At 40.0% G+C, this 22,466-nt stretch overlaps 1 protein-coding gene across 2 annotated transcripts in view; it reads left to right on the forward strand.

Moving 5' to 3' along the window:
• The window catches only part of ror1 (receptor tyrosine kinase-like orphan receptor 1), a 145,019-nt gene extending 132,015 nt beyond the window's left edge, over window positions 1-13,004 (forward strand). The window contains exons 9-13 of one of the 2 annotated variants that reach the window (XM_054789399.1): window positions 2,042-2,221; window positions 3,531-3,758; window positions 6,927-7,291; window positions 8,464-8,597; window positions 8,688-13,004. In XM_054789399.1, the coding sequence (XP_054645374.1) occupies window positions 2,042-2,221; window positions 3,531-3,758; window positions 6,927-7,291; window positions 8,464-8,597; window positions 8,688-9,163 (1,383 nt within the window). In that variant the 3' untranslated portion in view covers window positions 9,164-13,004. Of the gene's footprint in view, window positions 1-2,041; window positions 2,222-3,530; window positions 3,759-6,926; window positions 7,292-8,463 lie in introns of both variants that reach the window. The other variant, XM_054789398.1, reaches the window with a different exon arrangement.
• The last annotated feature ends 9,462 nt before the right edge of the window (window positions 13,005-22,466 follow it).

The following is a 22,466-nucleotide window of genomic DNA, read 5'->3' on the forward strand; positions in this document are numbered from 1 at the left end:
GGGGAATTAGCTAGACGGCATGTCCGCTTGTGCTCACGGTAGTGCATATAATATTCCCGTCAATGGCTGTGACGACAACCATAGAATAAGACAGTTTTCAGAAGTCACTAATATATTTTATTTACTCTTTGGTGGTGTGTGGGCGACAGGTCAAAGGTTACAGGCTTCCTTGCTGAGTGTAAATGACCTTGTGTCAGCTTTTCAAGGATCAAAAGAAGCTTCTAACTGTGACAACTTTGTATGTTTTTCAAGTTGGAATTTCACTTTACACACACACAAAGAAATCTTTCCTTATTTGCACATACAATCATCCCTCGCCACTTTGCGGTTCGTATTCCGTGGCGTCACTCGCACGGTTTTTCAAAAATATATTCATGAATAAATCATGCTGTTTCTTGGCTGAATACAGCCAATTATTAGTAAAAACATATGTATTTTTAAGCAAATTGTATGTATTTTTTGCATAAATTAAGCGTTTTCAATCATAAAAATGGCAAAATGAGCGAAAATACAAATATAAGTCATTCAGAAGACGATTCAAAAACGCTGTGAATGATATGTGGTATTTTACACTGGTCACTAGGTGTCAGTAATGTTGCTGTGATGTTCGGTGAGACAAACAAGTGGCAGACTTGATCGCCGGAACAACAGGCTTTTATTTCAAGTTTGAGTGATCTCACAACAGGGACAATAATCTCTCATAAAAATCCCTAATAAAAACACGGACGACTGTTGCGGGTGTAACCCGTGACAAGCTAAAATTCAACTCTGAACCCCTGACGACACTTCCTGTTCCCTCGCCACTCCACTCACCGAGGGAACACATTTATAGCAACACACACGAGCATGAGTCTTATTTACATTCTAAAGGGCATATTTACTCTTAGAATGTCTACTATATTGGGTAATATGAGGGTAAAGGTGACTTATAGGGTTGTTAGTTCATTTTTAGATTGGAGGGCTCTAATAATGTTATAAACTGTATTTAGAAGGTCATAAATTGGTTTTCTGTGCTCTAAAAAATATTAAATTTATAAATACGGACTCCTACTTTGTGGAAAGTCGCTTATCGCAGTCGGGTCTGGAACCAATTAACCGCGATAAATGAGGGATTACTGTATACGCATAATTGTGGTGGTTAAATGCTACAAAAATACTTACCTCACTAGATAAATGGTAAAATGTCTTTCAGATCCAAATGCATGTTTATTATTGTATGTATGTTTTACCCCTTATTTCCTCCAAAGAACTGCATGGATGGCTTCCATGCAGGGTCATTCAAGGGTCAACGCTGTGACAAACCACTTAGACACACATACACAACACTTACACATTAAATGTGGTGGGGTAAGGAGGATCTGAGGATTTGGGTGCGCTGGAAAAAAGGGGTGAAACAAACTTGTAACTAAAAACATGTGTGTCTCATAACAACACACACTCTAGTCCCCCTCAGTGCTCCTACAGGCCAGTATTTGTCGATACACTTGCAAAGGGTCTTCATTCTTTGAGTTAATTGTCTGAAATTGTCCAGCAAAGTCTTGTTTTAGCTTCATTTAGATAACCTAAGTATTACTATGTTTTTATATCACTTTCTTTATCATTGCACATAAATAGCCAGACACTCAAAGTTAAAGGTTTACCACTGAAGCCTTCACAGTATCATCATTTTAGGTAAACGATGAATTGTACATTTGGTTAATGTTGGTTATCCCACATTTCTGTTGTGTGTGGTTTAGCTTTAGATTCCACATTAGGCTTAAAGGGATTCATTTACCTCCACCGAGCACTAAAACACAAAGGGTGAGGAGTGTTTGAGAGGTTTGATCATCTTTCTTCTTTTGGAGTTAGCAGAATTACGCAAAAACCACACAGCCAATTTGCATGAAGCTTTGTAGAGGGCTGTTTCCACAATGATACAGTCCCATCATCTTGCATCATCTTCTGTGGAGTATACATTGTGATATATTATTGAGTTTGGATTTTGTTTTTATTAAGACTGTCAAAAATAGCACTTTCCCCTCAAACTGCTTTTTCTTTGCAGAGTAAGGCCAAAGAGCTCCCCTTGTCAGCGGTGCGCTTCATGGAGGAACTTGGAGAGTGTACATTGGGGAAGATCTATAAGGGGCACCTGTACCTACCAGGCATGGACCAGGCACAGCTGGTGGCCATTAAGACCCTCAAGGACATCTCCAGTGTCCAACAGTGGAGTGACTTCCAGCAGGTACACTGTCTGTCATAGTAATACTCTAGAAAGCCATTGACTTTCTCAAAGTACAGTTGAGATCAGAAGTATCCAGAATGTTTCGACTGAGGGCCATAAACTGAAATATCAAAGGATGCAAGGGCCACTTTGATATTTTTGTAAACCAACCCAAGTTACAGTGTATACATTTCATGAAAAAATAGCCTGCATCTCGTCTTTGTGATATAGATATTTGCTGTTTTTAAAAAAACGTTTTTACACTTTATTCTTTTTTTTTTGTTTCTCATAATATTTCGACTTAAAAAAAACAACATATTTTGATATTTAAACTCTAAATGACATTTTTCCGCATATTTCCAGTTTATTCTCATAAACTGAATCCAACTTTTTCTATTAATATTTTGAGTTTATTCTTATAAAATTACAGCTGTTTCATTTCTGCTGTTGCTGGGTTTTGTCTATGTTTTGTTTGTTTCTTGTATAACAACTTTTTTTCCCTTTAATATTTACCTTTAATAAAAATTAAAAAATTGCCCCCGGGCTAAACTTTAAACACCCCTGAGTTATACCGATAAATTAACTATATAGATACTTTATTAATTTCCAAGAGAAATTAAATAAAGAAAGAATAAAGTTATGAAGAACACAAAAATCCATGCTGGGTAATCCTTACCTTAACCGACTCAGGACTTATTTTGGGTCCCGACTTTAAGTTAGTTAGTTAAGCTAGCCTAGACTTGTGTACCTCAGGAAAGTAGGCCAATGAATTCATGTGTATTTGGATATCTAATCAAAAATGTAACTATTTGTTGTTGTATTTTTTGCTCACCAGTTTAACCAGCATTGTTCAACTGCTGCCTAAGTCGTTGCTTTCTTGCTTTCTTCCAAAGAGCTAGACACTGACACGTGTGACAGTTTCCACATTTGTGTGCATTTCAGAAATGTGGCACTAAAATGCAGTCATGCATTTATTATACAAGCTGCTACTTTGCCAGTGGAAAGCTCTGTCTTCCCACAAGCTCTGAAGCATGTCCTGTTTTATTTCCACTGAATGTACAGTAAATGTGGTGTCCAGCGAGAGACTGTGTATGTGGAAAAATGACAGCAGATGTGCCCAAGAAGGTTCACTGAATATAGATTAAAAAATAAACAATGACTATCATCAGTCCCTCAAGATCAACTTAAGGAAATGACTGTATTGCCACCCAGAATAAAAACATCTGGTCTGCTTGAAAGGTGTCTGAGCCTCAAAATGAGCCATTGGAGACAAGGTGCTGTTTTTCTTACTTCATGAAATTCATTTGTTCTTTTTGGTTTCCTAATCCAGGAGGCTGCAGTCCTAACAGAGCTGCAACACCCCAATGTGGTGTGCCTGCTGGGCGTGGTGACCCAGGAGCAGCCTGTCTGTTTGCTGTTCGAGTTTCTCCCTCAAGGCGACCTTCACGAGTTCCTCATCATGCGCTCGCCACATTCTGATGTTGGCTGCAGCAGTGACGAGGATGGAACAGTTAAATCCAGCCTGGATCACGGTGACTTCCTGCATATGGCCACCCAGGCAAGAATGGAGCTTTCATAAGTTAACTAGTACAGGTGTTAACTAGTACAGGTGGTCCTCGGGTTAAGAGTGACTTCCATTCCTAGACAGTCATGTGGAATTTTAGTGGAAGTCGGAATCTATCCCTAAATTAACTCCTAAATCACTCACACTGTAAAGAGAACACGTGAAGGACAAATAATATACAGTAATAAAATATTGTCTTCTCCTCCCAGATATCCTTGTAATAGTGCATGGAATCCACGACCACCTCTAGCATTCATTAGCATTCAGTAATCTTTATCCTTAAGTCCTTGACTGCCAGCCATGTTCAGAGCAGAGAGCTCCATACCGCCAGAGTTTTCAGGCATTTTTGCTGAACTTTCAAGACCGACAGAATATTGAGTTTTAGGACTACATAAACATTGAAACTATCTAAAGAAACTTTAGGCTCGCTTCTTTTATCAGAAAAAAAAGTTTGTTTCTAGCCTTTTTGAGTTTTTAGATATTGGCGGTAGAACATAGGGTAGTTTCAGCAAAAAAACCTGATTTTGACCAAAAAACAGAGAAAACAAGCTTTTTCTGCAGAGAAGCAAATTCAAGCAGAGTGACGGTGGGGCCTGCTGGATGTGGGGGTGAATCCCTGCTGCTGACCGATGGCAGCCACTCATCAGAAGAATCAGGGTCAGGTTCTGAGTCACCCGACTCTCAACTGCTTCCGGTGTCAGGCTAGCTTGTTGCTTCGGCTGCCATTGTCAACTGCATTTGTGTCTACGTCACCTACATCACCCATGTCACCTCTATCTTTCGCGATGGCGTCACTACTAAAGGCAGATCCACCGCCAGACAAGCTCTGTGACAGTGTTAGCTGCATGTATTTTTTGTCTCAGCTCGATTTCTGCATGTGTTTTGCCATTTTCCTCTCTCATACCACAATCCGTCTTCTTCATAGACAATCTGTTCCTGCCGGTTGGAAGAAAAGAGAACTGTTGCCCCCTAGTGGGACAGAAATACATTGCCTACAAGTCAGAACAGACTTTGATGAAATTACTTTCATCTGTAGCTCCCGCGAAAAAAAGCAAAATTAGCAGTGAAAGAGTTAATGATGGTCACGATAGTTGAGCTGTTGGGACCGGCAGCCAATATTGGTGGTTGTGTCTCCTCTCGCTGAGCTTTTTATAATATTCATTTTTACTTCCATGCTGATGGCGTTCCTTTTCTTTGGCACACTGCCACTTGGGAGACATAGTGAAGTGTAAAAAGTTGAATAATAAGGGATGTTCACCAAAAACTCCCTAACCCTGGGGTGGCGATTTCCTGTCACTATTCCAAAGAGCACTTCTTCCTTGTGACTTTTTGGAGGTCCTGATAGCGTTCCTCATTAATCTTTTTTGAATAAGGGATGTTATTCTTCCACAGTGTGTCTGCGCAGGCACACACTATTCCTCAACCCAGCATGAGACACACACAGCATTCTTGTGCCACGCGGTTTATTCCGCTGGCGCACGCTGAAACTAATTCTTGAGTGTGTCTTATGACCAAAACTATGTTTTTGATTAATTTAAGGGAGCGCGTTCATAACCACAAAACATCATAAACCGAGTACCACCTGTATGCACGTGGAATTGCAATGCATGCTCAGTATTTCCTTTATTTTCTGACCAGCGGTATTGGGAGCACTTCCAATGTTTGTAACATTTTAACATGAACAACATTTCAAGCAGATCATTTTTAATTGTGAACATAACTTTAACTCATTCAATTCCAGCCATTTTTCAAAAGACAACCCCTTCAGTACCGGCTATTTTAGAGATTGTTGACTGATCTTTCAAGGCACGCAAAATATTGTGTTCTATGGCTATATAAACATGGAACCTACCAAAAGAAAGATTAGACTCCCGTCTTTCATCAGAAAGAAGTTAGTTTCTACTTTTTTTCCATTCTTTAGCAATCAGCAGTAGAACATAAGGTGGTTTCAGGAAAATATCAGTTCCCGACTAGAAAAGGGAGAAAAACGAGAAAAACTCTTTGTGAAAAGATACATTTCAATCATAATTTTCACTTTGACACAAATATTTTTTGCTTTTGTGACAGCTCAAATATCTAAACAACCGTACCAACATAAACAGCACAAAAAAGAGTTTGTTTTACATCAAAATAGCAATTTATTTACAAATACATGTATAACACTATGAACTATTTACAGTTTTCGCATTTGGAACTGAACCATGTGTGTGTGCGCGTTTGTGTAAAATTTCCCTACAACGCTACACTCCACGCTCTCTCACTTCCTCCTCCCCGTCATGTGTGATTCTTCCATTGAAATGATCCCTGCCGAGTTCTTATCAAATGCACTTCTGCCACCTTGTGGCCTTTTTTATGGCTTAAAAGTGCTCTGAAATTTTAGTGCATCAGTGCAGAGTTTCATCACCACCTCTTTTTGCCTCTCGCCCAAAACAACGTAAAAGACTTATAAATACGTTGTTATACGTCTTTGGTGTTGAAAGAGTTAAATGTACATTATGTGGAAACTTGATTCATTCATAATGATGAACTGAGTCTATGCTGGACCTATGAATAGGGTTGCAAAGATCAGAGCATTTTAAAAATAGGAAATATTTAATGGGAATATATAAAATATAAAATATATAAAAATGCATATGCAACGTAAATGGCTATTAGCAACCGTATATCACAAAGGATTTAAGTGTAGTTGAAAAAAAACCCTTTCTTGCAACATATTGCATTTAAACAACCAGAAAATACGTTTCTTTTAATCAAATGTCATGAAATTTAATTGATAGAATTGATATTATGCCGCATGCATGTTTGCTTTTGACAAAATATTGATTTATTTATTATTTCTATATAAATTATCTCTAATTTACTATCTATTTTTGAAGTGTCGAACATTGCTTACGCCCCAAATCTTTCAAATAAACTTTCCACAGAAAGTAACAGCAAAATTACTGGAAAATATCTGCCCCTTTACGAAAAACAAAGTGTTAAACCTATGGAGTATGCCATGCATTTACCAGGGTTATCATATATCATACACGTGTAAAAATATATATGATGAATGGAGTTTCAGCTTCTGGCATATCACAGTTTTTATTTGAAGATTGCAATGTGGTTAAGTCCTATAAAGATCACATCCTGAAATCTCTTTTACAAACTAATATAACCCAGGTGGCTGCTGGGATGGAGTACTTGGCCAGTCACTTCTACATTCATAAGGACCTTGCTGCGCGGAACATTCTCGTTGGCGAGCAGCTCCATGTGAAGATATCTGACCTGGGCCTCTCCAGAGAGATCTACTCGTCAGACTACTACTGTATCCAGCCCAAAACACTTTTTCCAATTCGCTGGATGCCTCCCGAGGCCATCGCCTACGGAAAGTTCACCACAGACTCTGACATCTGGTCGTTTGGAGTGGTGCTGTGGGAGATCTTCAGCTACGGTCTGCAGCCTTATTACGGCTTCTCCAACCAAGAAGTGATGGAGATGGTTAGAAAGAGGCAGCTACTGCCCTGTCCTGAAGACTGTCCTCCAAGGTATGTCCATAAAAATGATCTATTTTGGACACATGCCTCTCTTCCCACCAACTCCAAACCCTCCTGACGTTGTTCACTTACAACACAATCCAGGTTTAAGCCCTCAGACAAGTACAAGTACAAAATGTAGTATGTAAGTACTCACCACTAATGAGTGATAATGTAGGATGATCGATGAACACAGGTTTTTTTTTAAGCTGTGGTTTCACGTTCGCTTTGCCTCACATACTGTAACTATGGTGCATTCAGGGACTGCCAAACAAAGTGCGACATCTCAGAGCTTGGCAAAAAAACATTGTCAGTGCAGTTTTACACCACCGCAAACTACAAACACAATAATAAAGATATTGTTCAATTAATACCTCTTATACCAATTCAGGGGTTTCAAAAGTGCGGCCCAGGGGCCATTTTCGGCTCACAGCTCATCTTTTGTTGGCCCTTGGCATATTCGTAAAATAAAATTATTTTTTTATTAATTCGATATATTATTAGATATTACACTCCTTTGCTTTGCCACCTATGACACAAAGCTACGATGTTTTGTTGAAATAGCTTCACATACCGTCATGCAAAAAATGATTAGACCACCCTTGTTTCTTCAGTTTATTGTCCATTTGAATGCCTGGTACAACTAAAGGTACATTTATTTGGACAAATATAATGATGATAACAAATATAGCTCATAAGAGTTTCATTTAAGAGATGATATCTAGCAACTTCCATGTTGTTCTTGATCGTAACCAAAATCACTTAAGTTCTTACAAGAATAGCTATAGCATTGTGCTGCCAAAAAATGTAACTCTTATGTCATATTTGTCCAAACAAATGTACCTTTATTTGTATCAGGCATTAAAATGAACAAGAAACTGAATAAACAAGGGTGGTCTAATCATTTTTCCCATGGCTGTATATGGACCTACTTTTTGGATTGTTTTTTTCATTTGATCTGTATGCGACCCTCTGGAAAACGTTTGGACACCCCTGCTGCAACTAATACTGGGTCTGATGAGTGCATTCTGTATTGTATGAAACTGACTTAAAATCTTGTCAAAAGCGGCTGATTAAAATGGTGTTCAAGATAATCATCGTGAGACTGCTACCGTAGAATAATTCAGGAGCAGATGATGCTTTTCATTTGAAAACCTGATGATCTAAGTTTTGACTTTTTGTAGGTTCTATGGTTTGATGACGGAGTGCTGGCAGGAAGGCCCAGCACGCAGGCCTCGCTTCAAGGACATCCATAGCCGCCTACGAGCCTGGGAGGGACTGTCTCACGCCAGCTCCAGCACTCCCTCTGGTGGCGGAGGTAACGCCACCACACAGACCACTTCACTGAGTGCCAGTCCAGTAAGTAACCTGAGCAACCCTCGTTATGCCACTGCCGCTGCCACTGCAGGGTATCTCTACCCGGCCCAGGCTATACCCTCACCAGGGCAGATGGCTCCTATTCCAGCCTGGGCACCCATGGCGGTGCCCCAAACACATCAGCGCTTTATTCCCGTAAATGGCTACCCCATTCCTCCGGGCTATGCAGCTTTCCCTGCTCACTTCACTCCCCAGGCGCCACCCACCAGGGTAATCCAGCATCACATGCCGCCTCCTAAAAGTCGCTCGCCGAGCAGCGCCAGCGGCTCCACCAGCACGGGTCACGTCAGCGGTGTTCCCTCCACCACGGGCTCCAATCATGACGCCAACACGCCACTGTTGTCCCACTGCATCATGCCGGGGAACGGCGGAGGCCCTCAGATGTACGGACAGCTGTCCCAGAAGGTGGCAGGACAACTGGACCACACGTCACAAACATCAGCGCTGCTTGCACCTGATTCTGACGTAATGATGTATAATGACGGCGTAATCACTGCAGACCTGTAAATAAAAGGAGGGCTCATCATACTCTTCCCCTTTTGGGACCAATTGGAGTAATTCTGCATCTCATCCACGGACCCAGCCCGAGAATTAAATTCAGACCATGTGAAGACTCTGAAAAAGTGTACTTAATATCATAGTCTTTCAAATGTTGCATTGTTATTTTAACCTTTGTGTAAATACAGTGCATGAATGAATGAATGAATGAGTGAATGAAATGCAAAGTTATATTTTATTATGGTGAATAAGAAGTTCCAGTGTACAGTCAGTGGTGGAGTCTAAAAAGACTGTGTTTAAGGACTGAATTATTATACGGAGACTACCTTGTTTAATAGTAAAGAAAATGTCCTTTCCTTTTAAAAACGCAATTTATCAACGCTCAACCTAGTAAACAATAACTGGAAGTGTGCACTAAAACTAAGACCAATAGCATGCTTGGCTTTAACAGGGTGGAATTCCAGGTTTTTCAGTCTTCAGACTCCAAAGATTACCTTTGACATTTAGTTAACAATATTTGTATTAGCGCCGGGTGAAACTTACGTCGTCATTATCACACACAAACTCTTCAGCGTGACACCTGAATGTCCTTTTCCCTGCATGTTCAATGACAAGTTAGTAGGATTGGATCTGCTATTCTCTCACTTTGTGTCCCAGCAGAATCAAGTAGGAGGAAGAGGAAGGTATGACAATGGCTGAAGTTTGCATCACTGGCCCCACGTACTTACATCAGGGCTGTCTAAACTTGTACAGACAAATTAAAGGATGCAGGGGTCACTTTGGTATTATTCATTCGGGCCCGAGCACAGACATGCAAAAGATGGCTATTATCATTTTGGATTATACAGCGGTGTGAAAAAGTGTTTGCCAGCTTCCTGATTTCTTATTTTTTTTGCATGCCTGTCACACTTTAAAGCATCATCAAACAAATTTAAATATTAGTCAATGACACAACTGAACACAAAGTGCAGTTTTTAAATGAAACTTTTTATTATTAAGGGAGGAAAAAAATTCCAAACCTATATGGCCCAGAGTGAAAAAGTTATTACCCCCTAAATCTTATAAATGGTTGGGCCACCCTTACAGCAACAACGGCAATCAAGTGTTTGCGATAGCTAGCAGTGAGTCTCTTGCAGCGCTGTGGAGGAATTTTGGCCCACTCATCTTTGCAGAATTGTTGTAATTCAGCCACTTCGGAGGGTTTTCCAGCATGAACCGTCTTTTAAAGGTCATGACACGGCATCTCAGTAGGATTCAAGTCGGGATTTTGACTAGGCCACTCCAAAGTCTTTATTTTGTTTTTCTTCAGATATTCAGAGGTGGACTTGCTGGTGTGTTTTTGATCATTGTCCTGCTGCAGAACCCAAGTTGGTTTCAGCTTGAGGTCACGAACAGATGGCCGGACATTCTCCTTCAGGATTTTCTGTTTGACAACAGAATTCATGGTTCCATTTATCACAGCAAGTCAACACGGCATCACACTACCACCACCGTATTTTACTGTTGGTATGATGTTGTATTTCTGAAATGCGGCGTTATGGTACTTTTATTCCAGATGTAATGGGACACACACCTTCCAAAAGTTGAACTATTCTTTTGTCAGACCACAGAGTATTTTCCCAAAGGTCTTGGGGACCATCAAGATGTTTTCTGGCAAAATTGAGATGAGCCTTAATGTTCTTTTTGTTCAGCAGTGGTTTTTGTCTTGGAACTCTGCCATGTAGGCCGTTTTGCCCAGTGCCTGTCTTATGGTGGAGTCATGAATACTGTCCTTAACTGAGGCAAGGGACGCCTGCAGTTCTTTGGATGTTGTTGTGGGGTCTTTTGTGACCTCTTGGATGAATCGTCGCTGTGCTCTTGGGATCATTTTGGTTGGCTGGCCACTCCTGGGAAGGTTCAAATCACTTTTTCACACGGGGCCATGTAAGTTTGGATTTTTTTCTCCCTTAATAATAAACATTTGCATTTACAAACTGCATTTTGTGTTCAGATGTGTTGTCATTGACTAATATTTAAATTTGTTTGATGATCTGAAACATTTGAGTGTGACAAACATGCAAAAAAATAAGAAATCAGGAAGGGGGAAAACACTTTTTCACACTACTGTATATATTCCACAACTTTTGTTGCATTTTTGATGGTTTTAACATGCATAAGAACTCAAACAAAATTTTCAAGCACGTCATGTTTGGCAAAAAAACTCATTCACCAGTCAGCCACCAGTTTCACAAAACATAACGAAATTTTGGTGATGGCAATCATGACAGGATGCACAAAAAAGTCTCAAGAAGCCATGTTCCGAAACAAACAGGAAGTCGGCCATTTTGGTTTCCGGCAGCTATTTTAGCCAAAAAGCAGAGGTTGCATTTCAACAAACTAGTCCTAGGCATTTTGACGAAATGTGCCCAAATAAAAATCACAGGATACTAGACGGACGGGCGATGTTATATTGCGAAGGATTTTAGGCTGTTCCAAAGGATGTGGGCGGGGAACAGCAACAAACTTTAATAATCATGGCCACTAACCTGCAAACATGAATAACCACAAGGTATCACAATTGGTGCATATGAAGACCACACCTTGAAGATATACATTGGTCACTTCCTGAATTCTTCTCAGCGCCACCCAGTGGCAGCAGGAAATGGAATGTGCATGCCCTCCAACTCACATGAACCCTGAGTTGCGTGGGGGTGCGAGAGCTTGCTCAACGCTGCTTGTAGCTTTAATTTGTTTTGTTTTCTTTAATTAAATGTAATAAAAACCACTCCAGTGTAGCTGTTAACTATATTTCAAGGAAAAATGGGTAATGTTTGTGTCATATCTTGGTCAAATGTAAAAATATTTTAACTCTTTTCATTGTGTGCCAAGAAAAACCAAGCTGCGGGCCGCAAATAGCCCACAGGTCACACTTTGGACACCTTTGCCTTAGGTGAATCTTCCCATCAGTCGGCTCTCACTCTCACAAAAAGGTTTGTCTTGTATGTGTTAATATAGATTGGATATGATTTTTATTGATGTTTTTTCAGTGTTTGACTTTTTGAAGGAAGCTTGTATTCATGTCTGTAGTGTGGAGACAAAGACAGTCACATCATGGCAGTGCTACCTTTTTATTATGGAATATTTTGTTTTGTGTTATACCCATGGATTATTAAGGCCTGAGCCATTTCCCAAAGAATATTTTTATTGCTTATATTTAACGAGACTGAAAAGAGAAAAAAATGTTTGATGAAAATGTAAAAATTGTGGAAATGTATTCTTTGTTAACACTCTGTTATCCTTCTGATTTGTTTTCCATCCCAAATATTTGATGGTGGTCAGTTGGAAGCATGTTTGTGTAAGTCAAGAAAAAGAATTCCACAAACAGATGCAGTAATGAAGCTGTTACAGAACATGTGTTAGAAATTGACAACCAATGAGGCAGACAATCATTGCTTTAGGTGTTGCTCTACGTACGTGTTGAAATCCAACAACCTACATTGACCAGGTCATTTGCATGGATGTCGGAAAGTCTGTCAGTGTGATACATACACGCATGTAGATCTCCTTTGATGTCATAAATCAATTTGGGTATGAGGGTTTGATATATAATGTAGCAGTGCAAAAACCACTTGTACGCAACACTGTGAATTTAATCAAATCAAGGTACTTTTTTGAGGGTGAAACAATCGTTTGGATTTTGGGGGGAGGGGTTTTTTTTAACATAAAATCAGAACAAACCATATAAGTATATTTGTATAATTCATCATTGGGTGCCAGTTACAGGTGAATGTGGTTTACGTTATGTTTGTACCATTTGACCAAGAGAGGCCTTTTCTTTGTATGAATATTTTTGCACAGGTTGTTTTGTATTGCAAAGTCATTTATTAAATAATGTTTGGTTACATCCGTGGTGGTCAGTTATTTTCTGTCGGGTCCCCCCGCGAAATGGAGAGCAGTGAAGCACACGAGCGTATTCAAGAGTACAACAAATTGTTGGCAGGTGTGCAATAATATTGAAAGTCCTTGCCGCCGCTCACGTCCCCTCCCGCCCCCAATCATTGAGTTACATTGTGGTCTAAATGTGGTATTTTTATTTTGTTTGTATCGTCATTTTGTAGCAGTACACAGTGCATCCAGAAAGTATACACAGTATGTTACAGCTTTATAACTAAATTCCCTTAGAATTCTTTACACAACACCCCGTAGTCACGTGACAGATTTTTTTTTTTTAAAGAAAAACAACTAACAAATCACATGTGCACAAGCATTCACGGTCTTTGCCCTATTATTTGGTCATTTTCGCCCATTCCTATTTGCAGCACCTCTCAATCTGGTATCTACACGACCGGTTATATATATATATATACATTTTTGTTTTGTTTTGTTTTTGCAAATGTATATATATATACATTTGCACACATTTTTAAAAGTCTCATTGACATTATGGTGTGTTGTGTGTATTATTTTGAGAAGAAAATGTAATTCTATTTTGGAATAAGTCTGTAACATAGCAAAATGTTTGGCTGATGTACCGATGCGCTGCACTGGATGTGAATAGTATTGGCCACAAGGGGGCAGCAAAGTACATTTTTCCACGGTCCTTGTGTTTTTGTGTTGTAGTATCAGTACCAATTGTGGCCAGCAGATGGTGCTTTGGAGCTATATGGTGCGTGTGACTATCAGCTGGTAATAACATCATGACTGTATGCCTTTGGCCTGTGAGGGGAAACATGATTCTGGGATTGTTTTTATGTGTGTATGTGTGTGTGTGTATGCACTTCATATGAACCTGAGTGTTGCACTTGACTGGTATCATGTTAAATGTTGTTAAAGGTTGACATGACCCAATCTGCCATTCTGGATATGTTTTAAGTAAACCTAAGAGTAGAGCCTTGCAGGAATGGGTGTGTCCTGCCTCAGTGTTATGCTCCAACCCCTTGTTTTAAGTAAAGCGAGCAACATCCTTTGACCACAAGTGTGTAACCGAGGACAACCACTCCCTTTCCACCAATGACAGTCAAGCCCAGAGGGTTTTGGTACAGAAGCCTCATTTAGCCTCTTAAGTTGTGCGTAATGGGCTATAATAGATTTTTTTAAGTAAAGGAGAGACGTAGGAAGATAATTAATACTGTCAGGTAACTGTGGAGTTACAGGTGGAGTGCATTGACTGGGTGAGAGGGATTAAGGTGGCTTCAAAGGGGGCTCATTGGTGGGAAAGGCTTTGACATGGAGTCCTAAAGGAGAAAGCATGGAGTGTGCAGGCAAAGAGAGTGCATGGTGCAATGCAGAGATGAACTGTTAATTTTAGAATCAGGCTGCGTCTCCATCCATCCGCCGGGAGGATCAGAAACGTAGTTGAGGCATTCACTTGAGAGTGTTCTGGCTTTTGAAGTGTGATTATTGAAGTCACTGTAATTAGATAATGTAATGAATGCTTATCTGGCACATTCATGCAATATTGATGATGATATTACAGTTGATTGCTTTGGAAAGGAGAGAAGCCTCAACACATGTTTATTCAGTTTCCCACAACAAACCAATCCTGGAAATGGGGACCAATTATTTGTAAACTAATTGTTTACTGCTTAAATCTGGTGGTCGGACACAGTGTCATTTAAATGACCTCATTGTCTACTTTGCAACATTTCTTTTCATCACTGTCTCAGGGGAAGAGCTCACCATCAGGAATATTTCTTATGCAACCCTGAAACACAGTTAATGAGATCCACTGCAAGAGCTGTATTGCAAAGTCTGCCTTTACAAAGATAATCATTTTTCATTCATTTAACATGTTTAAACATTGTAATTACAGGAATACTCCAGGGCATTTTCTACCTTTATCATGTACAACAGTTACAGTGATGTGAAAAAGTGCCCTCTTCCTGATTTCATATTTTTTGTTAATGTATTTGTCACACTTAAATGTTTCAGATCATCAAACACATTTAAATATTAGTCAATGACAACACAACTGAACACAAAATGCAGTTTTTAAATGAAACGTTTTATTATTAAATCAAAGGGATTTCAAAAGATTAACACATTTGCGTCACAAAAATGCCTTCTAAAAAAAATCAGACCTCACAAAATGCTCGGCGTTATATTTGTCTCCCGCCGTGTTCCTGCGCACTGTCGCCTGGGCATTCTTGTGTATGTGACTCCCTTAAACTGTCAGTTTAAGGGAGAAAAAAGTCCAAACCTACATGGTGACTGTGTGAAAAAGTGATTGCCCCCTTATGAAAACATAATTTAAGTCTGGAAAAGGTTATAAAGCCATTTCTAAAGCTTTGGGACTCCAGCAAACCACAGTGAGAGCCATTATCCACAAAACATGGAACAGTGGTGAACCTTCCCAGGAGTGTCCGGCTAACCAAAATGACCCCAAGAGCATAGCAACGACTAGGTCACAAAAGACACAACAACATCCAAGGATCTGCAGGCCCCACTTGCCTCAGTTAAAGTCAGTGTTCATGACTCCACCATAAGAAAGACAAAAACGGCAACGACGAAGACCACTGCTGAACAAAAAGAAGATTAAGGCTCCTCTCAATTTTGCAGAAAACATCTGTAAAATTATGATGATCCCCAAGACCTTTGGGAAAATAGTCTGTGGTCTGACAAAAGAAAAGTTTAACTTTTTGGAAGGTGTGTGTCCCATTACATCTGGTGTAAAGTAACGCTGCATTTCAGAAAAAGAACATCATACCAACATACAATATGGTGGTGGTAGTGTGATGGTGTGTGGCTGTTTTGCTGCTTCAGGACCTGAAAGACTTGCTGTGATAAATGGAACCATGAATTCTGCTGACTACCAAAAAATCCTGAAGGAGAATGACAGTCCATCTGTCCGTGACCTCAAGGTGAAATAAACTGGGGTTCTGCAGCAGGACAATGATTCAAAACACACCAGCAAGTCCACCTTTGAATGGCTGAAGTAAAACAAAATGAAGACTTTGGAGTGGCCCAGTCAAAGTCCTGACCTGAATCCTATTGAGATGCTGTGGCATGACCTTAAAAAGCCGCATCATGCTGGAAAACCCTCCAATGTGGCTGAATTACAACAATTCTGCAAAGCACTTTAAGAGACTCTTTGCAAGTTATCACAAACACTTGATCCAAGTTGTTGCTGCTAATGCTGTCTCAACCAGTTATTAGGTTTAGGGGGCAATCACTTTTTCACACAGGGCCATGTAGGTTTTGGATTTTTTTCCCTCCCTTTACAATAAAAAGTTTCATTTAAAAACATCATTTTGTGTTTAGTTGTGTTGTCATTGACTAATATGTAAATTTGTTTGATGATCTCAAACACTTAAGTGTGACAAACATGCAAAAAAACAAAAAATCCGGAAGGGAGCAAACACTTTTTCACACCACTGTACATACGATAACTCAAATATGAGAAACAACTCCCAGAAAGATGCGGTGCAGTTCTACAACTACCGCCATCATATTAATAAAAAAACACATTGTTAAATTAATACTCTGACCATGTCAATCAAAACTAATATCGACCTGGTCAGATACCCAATGGATTAGATCTACTGCAGATGTGTATATGCACTTAATGCCAACCTTTATTGAGCCATCCATTCCATATTTTACATTTACAAATTCTGACAGCACACCACCAAGCGTACCATGGCTTCTTCTGTTGTATGAATGGCAATAGGTGAATACACAGGTTAATTATGCGCCTTCTGCCACATAGCGGTGAGTAATTCGATGTTCTGCCTGTCACGATATGTCGCTGGCATAGATCAGTGAACAAAGATACAGTATTTGCAGGAAATATATCATCATTTTCTGACCAATTAAGTGAAACTGGACAATTTCCGCATCATACTTGGTGATCTCTCACGGCACACTCATGTGCCACGGCACTGTGGTTGGTAGTCAGTAAGTGTAGTGCGTACACAATGTGCACTTAGGTTTGTGTTTACTTCCAGTACTATTTACAGTACAGTGTTCCCTTGTTTATCACGGGGGATAGGTTCCCAAAATAGCCCACGATAAGTGAAATCCACGAAGTAGCCAACTTATTTTTTTTACAATTATCATATATGTTGGATTATGTTTTAAAGTCTGTTTTAAAGTAAAACGCCTCACCATACACTTTATACAATTTTCTCAGACAGGCAATAACATTTTCTTACATTTCTCTCTTGTTTAAACACTCTCAAAAAAGTTCAAACCTTCGTTTGGAATTTTAATGATCAATCTTAACGATTAACACAAGAAATTATTAAATCACTCACGCATATTTCACTCCCGTGACCGTGCCTTTTCGTCCTGGCGCCGTTCCACTGTACTGTAGCGTTTTGTATCATTGTTAAAACAAATTGCTGCAGACAAACCGAAGATTCATTTACAAGCTAGCAAGCTAGCAAGCAAGCAACCTCGCGATGATACAGAAGATATAGCAGGACGGCATGAAAAAGATTGATTGACAATGATCTACAGCCAATCAGGATGCAGAAAGCAATGGCCGGTGAAGACAGAAGAGAGAGGGAAGAGATAGATACTCAACTTCCCATAATGCAATTCTTCTTAAAGGGCCAGGATCGGCCTGTAACAGCTTTCATAAGCTGTAATAAAAAAAAAATGTTTAAAATGATTGGAGCCATACAGAAAATACACTTGTAATTCCGTTCAATGGACTAATATCAATATTTATTTTATATTATTCGTTTATTTTTCGAGGCTCTGCCTGACCGCACGTCAGTGAATTGCACACAGGTGAGGCATTTAACAAAATCCCAGCTGTGCAGATAAGCAGACGATCATTTGTGTTACAAACTATTGTGACAATTGAAGGTTTACACTTGAACCAACAGAGAGTGGAAGAAAGGAGTAGAAATGGTGGAGGAGGAGGGTGTCAGGTAGATCCTGTTTCAGCATGGCTTCCTCTATGCTGGCAGTGATGGAATCCTCCTACAAGACCCTGATTGTTGGGGAACATGAGCGTTTTGCTGAGGGCATGACAGGTGCTTGACCTCTGCTGTCCTGACCTCGGAGACAAACGTAAAGCGAATGCAGTCAAGTGAATTGCATGATCATCGCCGCCTGCTTTTGTTCCAAAGCTGTGACTTGGATTCCATGTGCAAAGTCCTAGTGCTACTATTTCATTGCATTGTATTTTTTAAATTTTACTTAGTTGTTGTTTTGATATACTTTGCCATTTTTTGTTGACAATACTGCACATCCAACATAACAACAAAAAAAAAACATTCTGCCACCCATTCTGTTTAACACTCACCTGCCCTCTCTCTTTTTTGACAGAATAAAAAAGATGGCAGCAGTGCAGTGAAGTAGAAGGTGGATCTACATTCCTTCGCTCTATTCATGCGCCACAGGTTTGAAATCACATGATCCCTCCCAGTCTACGTTAGATTGGACCACGTTAGATTGACTTATAAAGACAGAAACATGAATGAACTGAAGCGTGGTATTGTATGGTTATTTGTTTCAGACCTGCTTAACAAGTTATACTAAGGAACATCACATAGTGATGCATAATTAAACATGTCTGAAAACGAGGGGGAAGAAAGAGACATTTCATCCTACACCCTGATAGTCCTGACGGCTTCCAACGTTACTGGCATGACAAGAGATGACCTGAGATGTTATCCTTACGATACAGTGGAGGGGGCGCCATCATGATCTGGAGTGGGGGTTTTTTTTCAGTGGAACAATGGAGGTTCAGGTTGTGCATGGGCGTCAAACTATCTAGGTGGCGATTTGGCAGGGTGTATCCCTCATGACTGAAGGCCCTCGTCTGTGTGGTCATGACTGGGTTTTTCAACAGGACAGCGCTGCAGTTCACAATGCTCACCTGACAAAGGACTTCTTCAAGAGGAATAACCTCACTCTTTTGGACCATCCTGCGTGTTCCCCTGATTTAATCCAATGAGGATGGATAGCAAGGAAAATTGACAAAAATGGCTGTCAGTTTCAGACCTTGGATGCCCTGCATGAAGCGATCTTCACCACCTGGAGCAACACTCCCACTAGCCTCCTGGAAAAACTGGCCTCAAGCCTGGCCAAAGCCATTTTTGAGGTGATTAACAAGAATGGTGCAGCTGCTCATTACTTAGACATTATCTGGAAATGGTATTTCTATTTTTTTTAGCTATGGTCTTAGACTTTTGATCAGCTGATGAACAGCCTATTTCAGTTTAATGGTTGTTTGCAATAAATTGCTTACTCATTTTTTTTGTCTCACTCCGGCTTATCCTCACTAGGGTCGCAGGTATGCTGGAGCTTATCTCAGCTGACTTCGGGCAAGAAGCGGGGTACACCCTGGACTGGTCACATATACCGTAAATTCCGGTGTATAAGCTGCTACTTTTTTCTTAAACTTTGAACCCTGCGACTTATACAGTGGTGCGGCTAATTCATGGCTAAATTCTAATCTCGTGACATCTCCTTCCTTCAGAATTCCGACTGATTGTTTAAATACTGTGCTGCTCACGAGTCAGTGAGGAAGCGGTGGCTTTTTCTTTGGCAGGGGCCAAACACGAGCTATCAGTCACACTCGCAACAAGCTTATCAACCGATTGGTTGTCAGTTGTCATCCAACATTTAGTTTGCATACCAAGAAGAGCTTAGTCTGAAATGGTTCTACACTGAGCATGAAATGTCATGATGAATTTGTATGTTAAATGAAGCACTTCAAATACAAAGGGCATGTAAATGTACGTTAAGAGACTATGTAGCACCTGGATGCAGGACACACTGCATTACTATTCAAATGAATGTGCATCAAAGAATGCAACAGTAGTGTATAAATAGGCCAGGGCTTAAGGACCTAAATAGCCCACAGGCAAGGACCACACATGCCGAAATGGTGCCTGCTCAAAGAGTCATATCTCTACTTTGTTTTATAAAAAGCACACACTGTACCTGCAATGAAGAGGATTCAGTAAGACAGTTGTGTCAATAATCACATGCTTTGTTTGACTCATAAATTACCATTTACTATTTGATTACCACTTAAACCAGCACGAAAGCTGTTTATCATTGTAGTTGTAGAATTTTATCGTCACGAACATACTGTACATATAAGGGAAACAAATATTTGAAACTTCTCTTTTTCGAATAAAGTAAAAATAAAAATTATGGATTCTTGCTGCATAACGCATATTTAGCCTACTTTAATGTAGGCCCCCTGATGTAGGTTTGTATATGAGGTTCTGCAGAGTCCTCATACAAACACAGACATCCCCAAAACAGAGTCCTCCTTTTCCCCCCCGGCCTTCACTTTTTCCTGCTCTCCTCTCTCTCTCGACCCTTCCTTACCTTTCTCCGCCTGCACTCACTCCACACAGCCTCAGCCTCTCCATCTACGTAGTAATCCATCCATCTTTACAGAGGAATGGAGGTCTAATGCGTTCCATGTGTGTGAATAAGTTGTGGGGCTCCAAGCGTAAGGCCTGCCATTCTTTATTCACTCCCCCCTTTCCACTTCAACCTCTTTCCAAAAAGACCTAGAATCTGGTTCCACTCAGCCCTTGAAGATTTGAAGATCTCTCTCCATGCTGGGGCCCCTCCTGGCCCTAGGCTGTCAAGGGAGGTTGGTTGTCGGTCCCTGGATCTGAGCACCCTCCACATTCAGGGTCATTGTTAGTTGAGGGAATAGGCCAATTAATCACATACCTGATGGCGCTATTCAAACACTCGAGAGACATAGCATATAAAAACAAAACAAAAATGGATTAAGAATGATACATTTTACACTTTTACTTTTCCTTGCAGCATGATGAAGAGGACTGTGAACATTGAACAGTTTAAACACTTTGGACACCTGTGTTGTACAGCATTGCAATGATGCCGTCAAAGAAAATCAAACATTTTTCATGAAATGGATAGAAAATGATCAGAGGACAGATTTGTATTGCTGAAATGCTACTGCTTTTATCTCCCATCTTACACCACAGCCACTGGAATACTGCAGCATCAGCAAAACAGTCTTTGTGTGACACATTCTGCTCTGTGTGTAGCTCCTTTCAACTGCACTGTGAGATCAGATAGGTGATAATGATCACGCTCCTTTTCCTGGTGATAAGGAATGAATGGATGTCTTTGCACTTTCAATGCAGCCTTACACGTGTGTATCATTAAACCATCAAATTTATTATGTGTACAGTACTTTTCTCTAGCTCCCCAGCCAGTTGAATAGCCCTAATTTTGTACAGTTCTGGGAAAAGATAGACCTGAAAAGTTGCACAAAATGTAGGAGTTCAAACCATTGTCATGAACAGCTTTACATTACAACTTTTGCTGTTTTATTTTTTTGTTTTCTTGTTTAATTTAATTTTTAGAGTACCAGTAAAGGACCAATAAATAAAGCACCGATAAATATCAAGCTATGGGCCACAAATGTTTTGTCTTTAAATACATATAAAACGTCTTTGTTTTAGCCTTTTTACAAAATAAAGTGTCAAAATGGCCCCAGCATCCTTTGACTTTTCCATATGTTGCCCTCGGTGGAAAAAGTTTGGACACCCCTGCTATATATTGTCTGTTTTCCAGCAATATTATCCTTATCATTTACTATTTCTGCTCCCTGTATATAACAAAAGTGCTTTTCGTTCGACAATGTGTTGCACACGTGCGGCCTCTGACAAATGAGTGCACCTGCTTCTGGTCAGCAGACACTTGCTTGAGCATCATTTCTAGCTTTTCATTGCCAACATAAATGTTGCATACTTTTCATTACATCTGTAACTGCATGTTTAGGTGCCATTTGTGTTTTTATTTTATAGTCATCGTATCGATGTATTCACTAACTGTATTTTCTTTTGTGTGTGTATGTGCGTGTGTGTGTTTTTTCTTAGGATGGAGCAACTATTCAAAACAGATGTTGTGCTAAAGAACCTCCCTGCCCTTAATATCAAAATCACAGCCACAAAAAAATGTGGTCCAATTTAAAAACTGGACCCTTAGGGAGGACGGCACACTGGTCGGTGCTATGTCCTAGAACAGGACTGTGGCAGCCATTTCTGATGGCACCCACATGTGCACGATTGTTCTGTTTATATCGGAACTGAGGTAGAGGTACCAGAGCCTTTATTGATGGAAGGAAGAAAGCTCCTTTTCCCACCCAGTGAAGACATAAGTGCATGGCTCAGATCAAGGGTACCCTTTGCTGTCTTCAACCTCACTTGAGTAGTATTTTAAATTGTTATTCTAACAATGTGTACTATCCCTATCACTCTGACGTTTATAGAGTGAGGAAGCTTACCAAACCATAAATTAAGCCTGTTCATGTTTTTATTTTGAGCTAGCATGGCCATATTGTAAAAAAAAGTGTCTATATTTGGACATTGAAATG

This window comes from Dunckerocampus dactyliophorus, chromosome 10 (assembly GCF_027744805.1).
Source record: "Dunckerocampus dactyliophorus isolate RoL2022-P2 chromosome 10, RoL_Ddac_1.1, whole genome shotgun sequence".
Taxonomy (NCBI): domain Eukaryota; kingdom Metazoa; phylum Chordata; class Actinopteri; order Syngnathiformes; family Syngnathidae; genus Dunckerocampus; species Dunckerocampus dactyliophorus.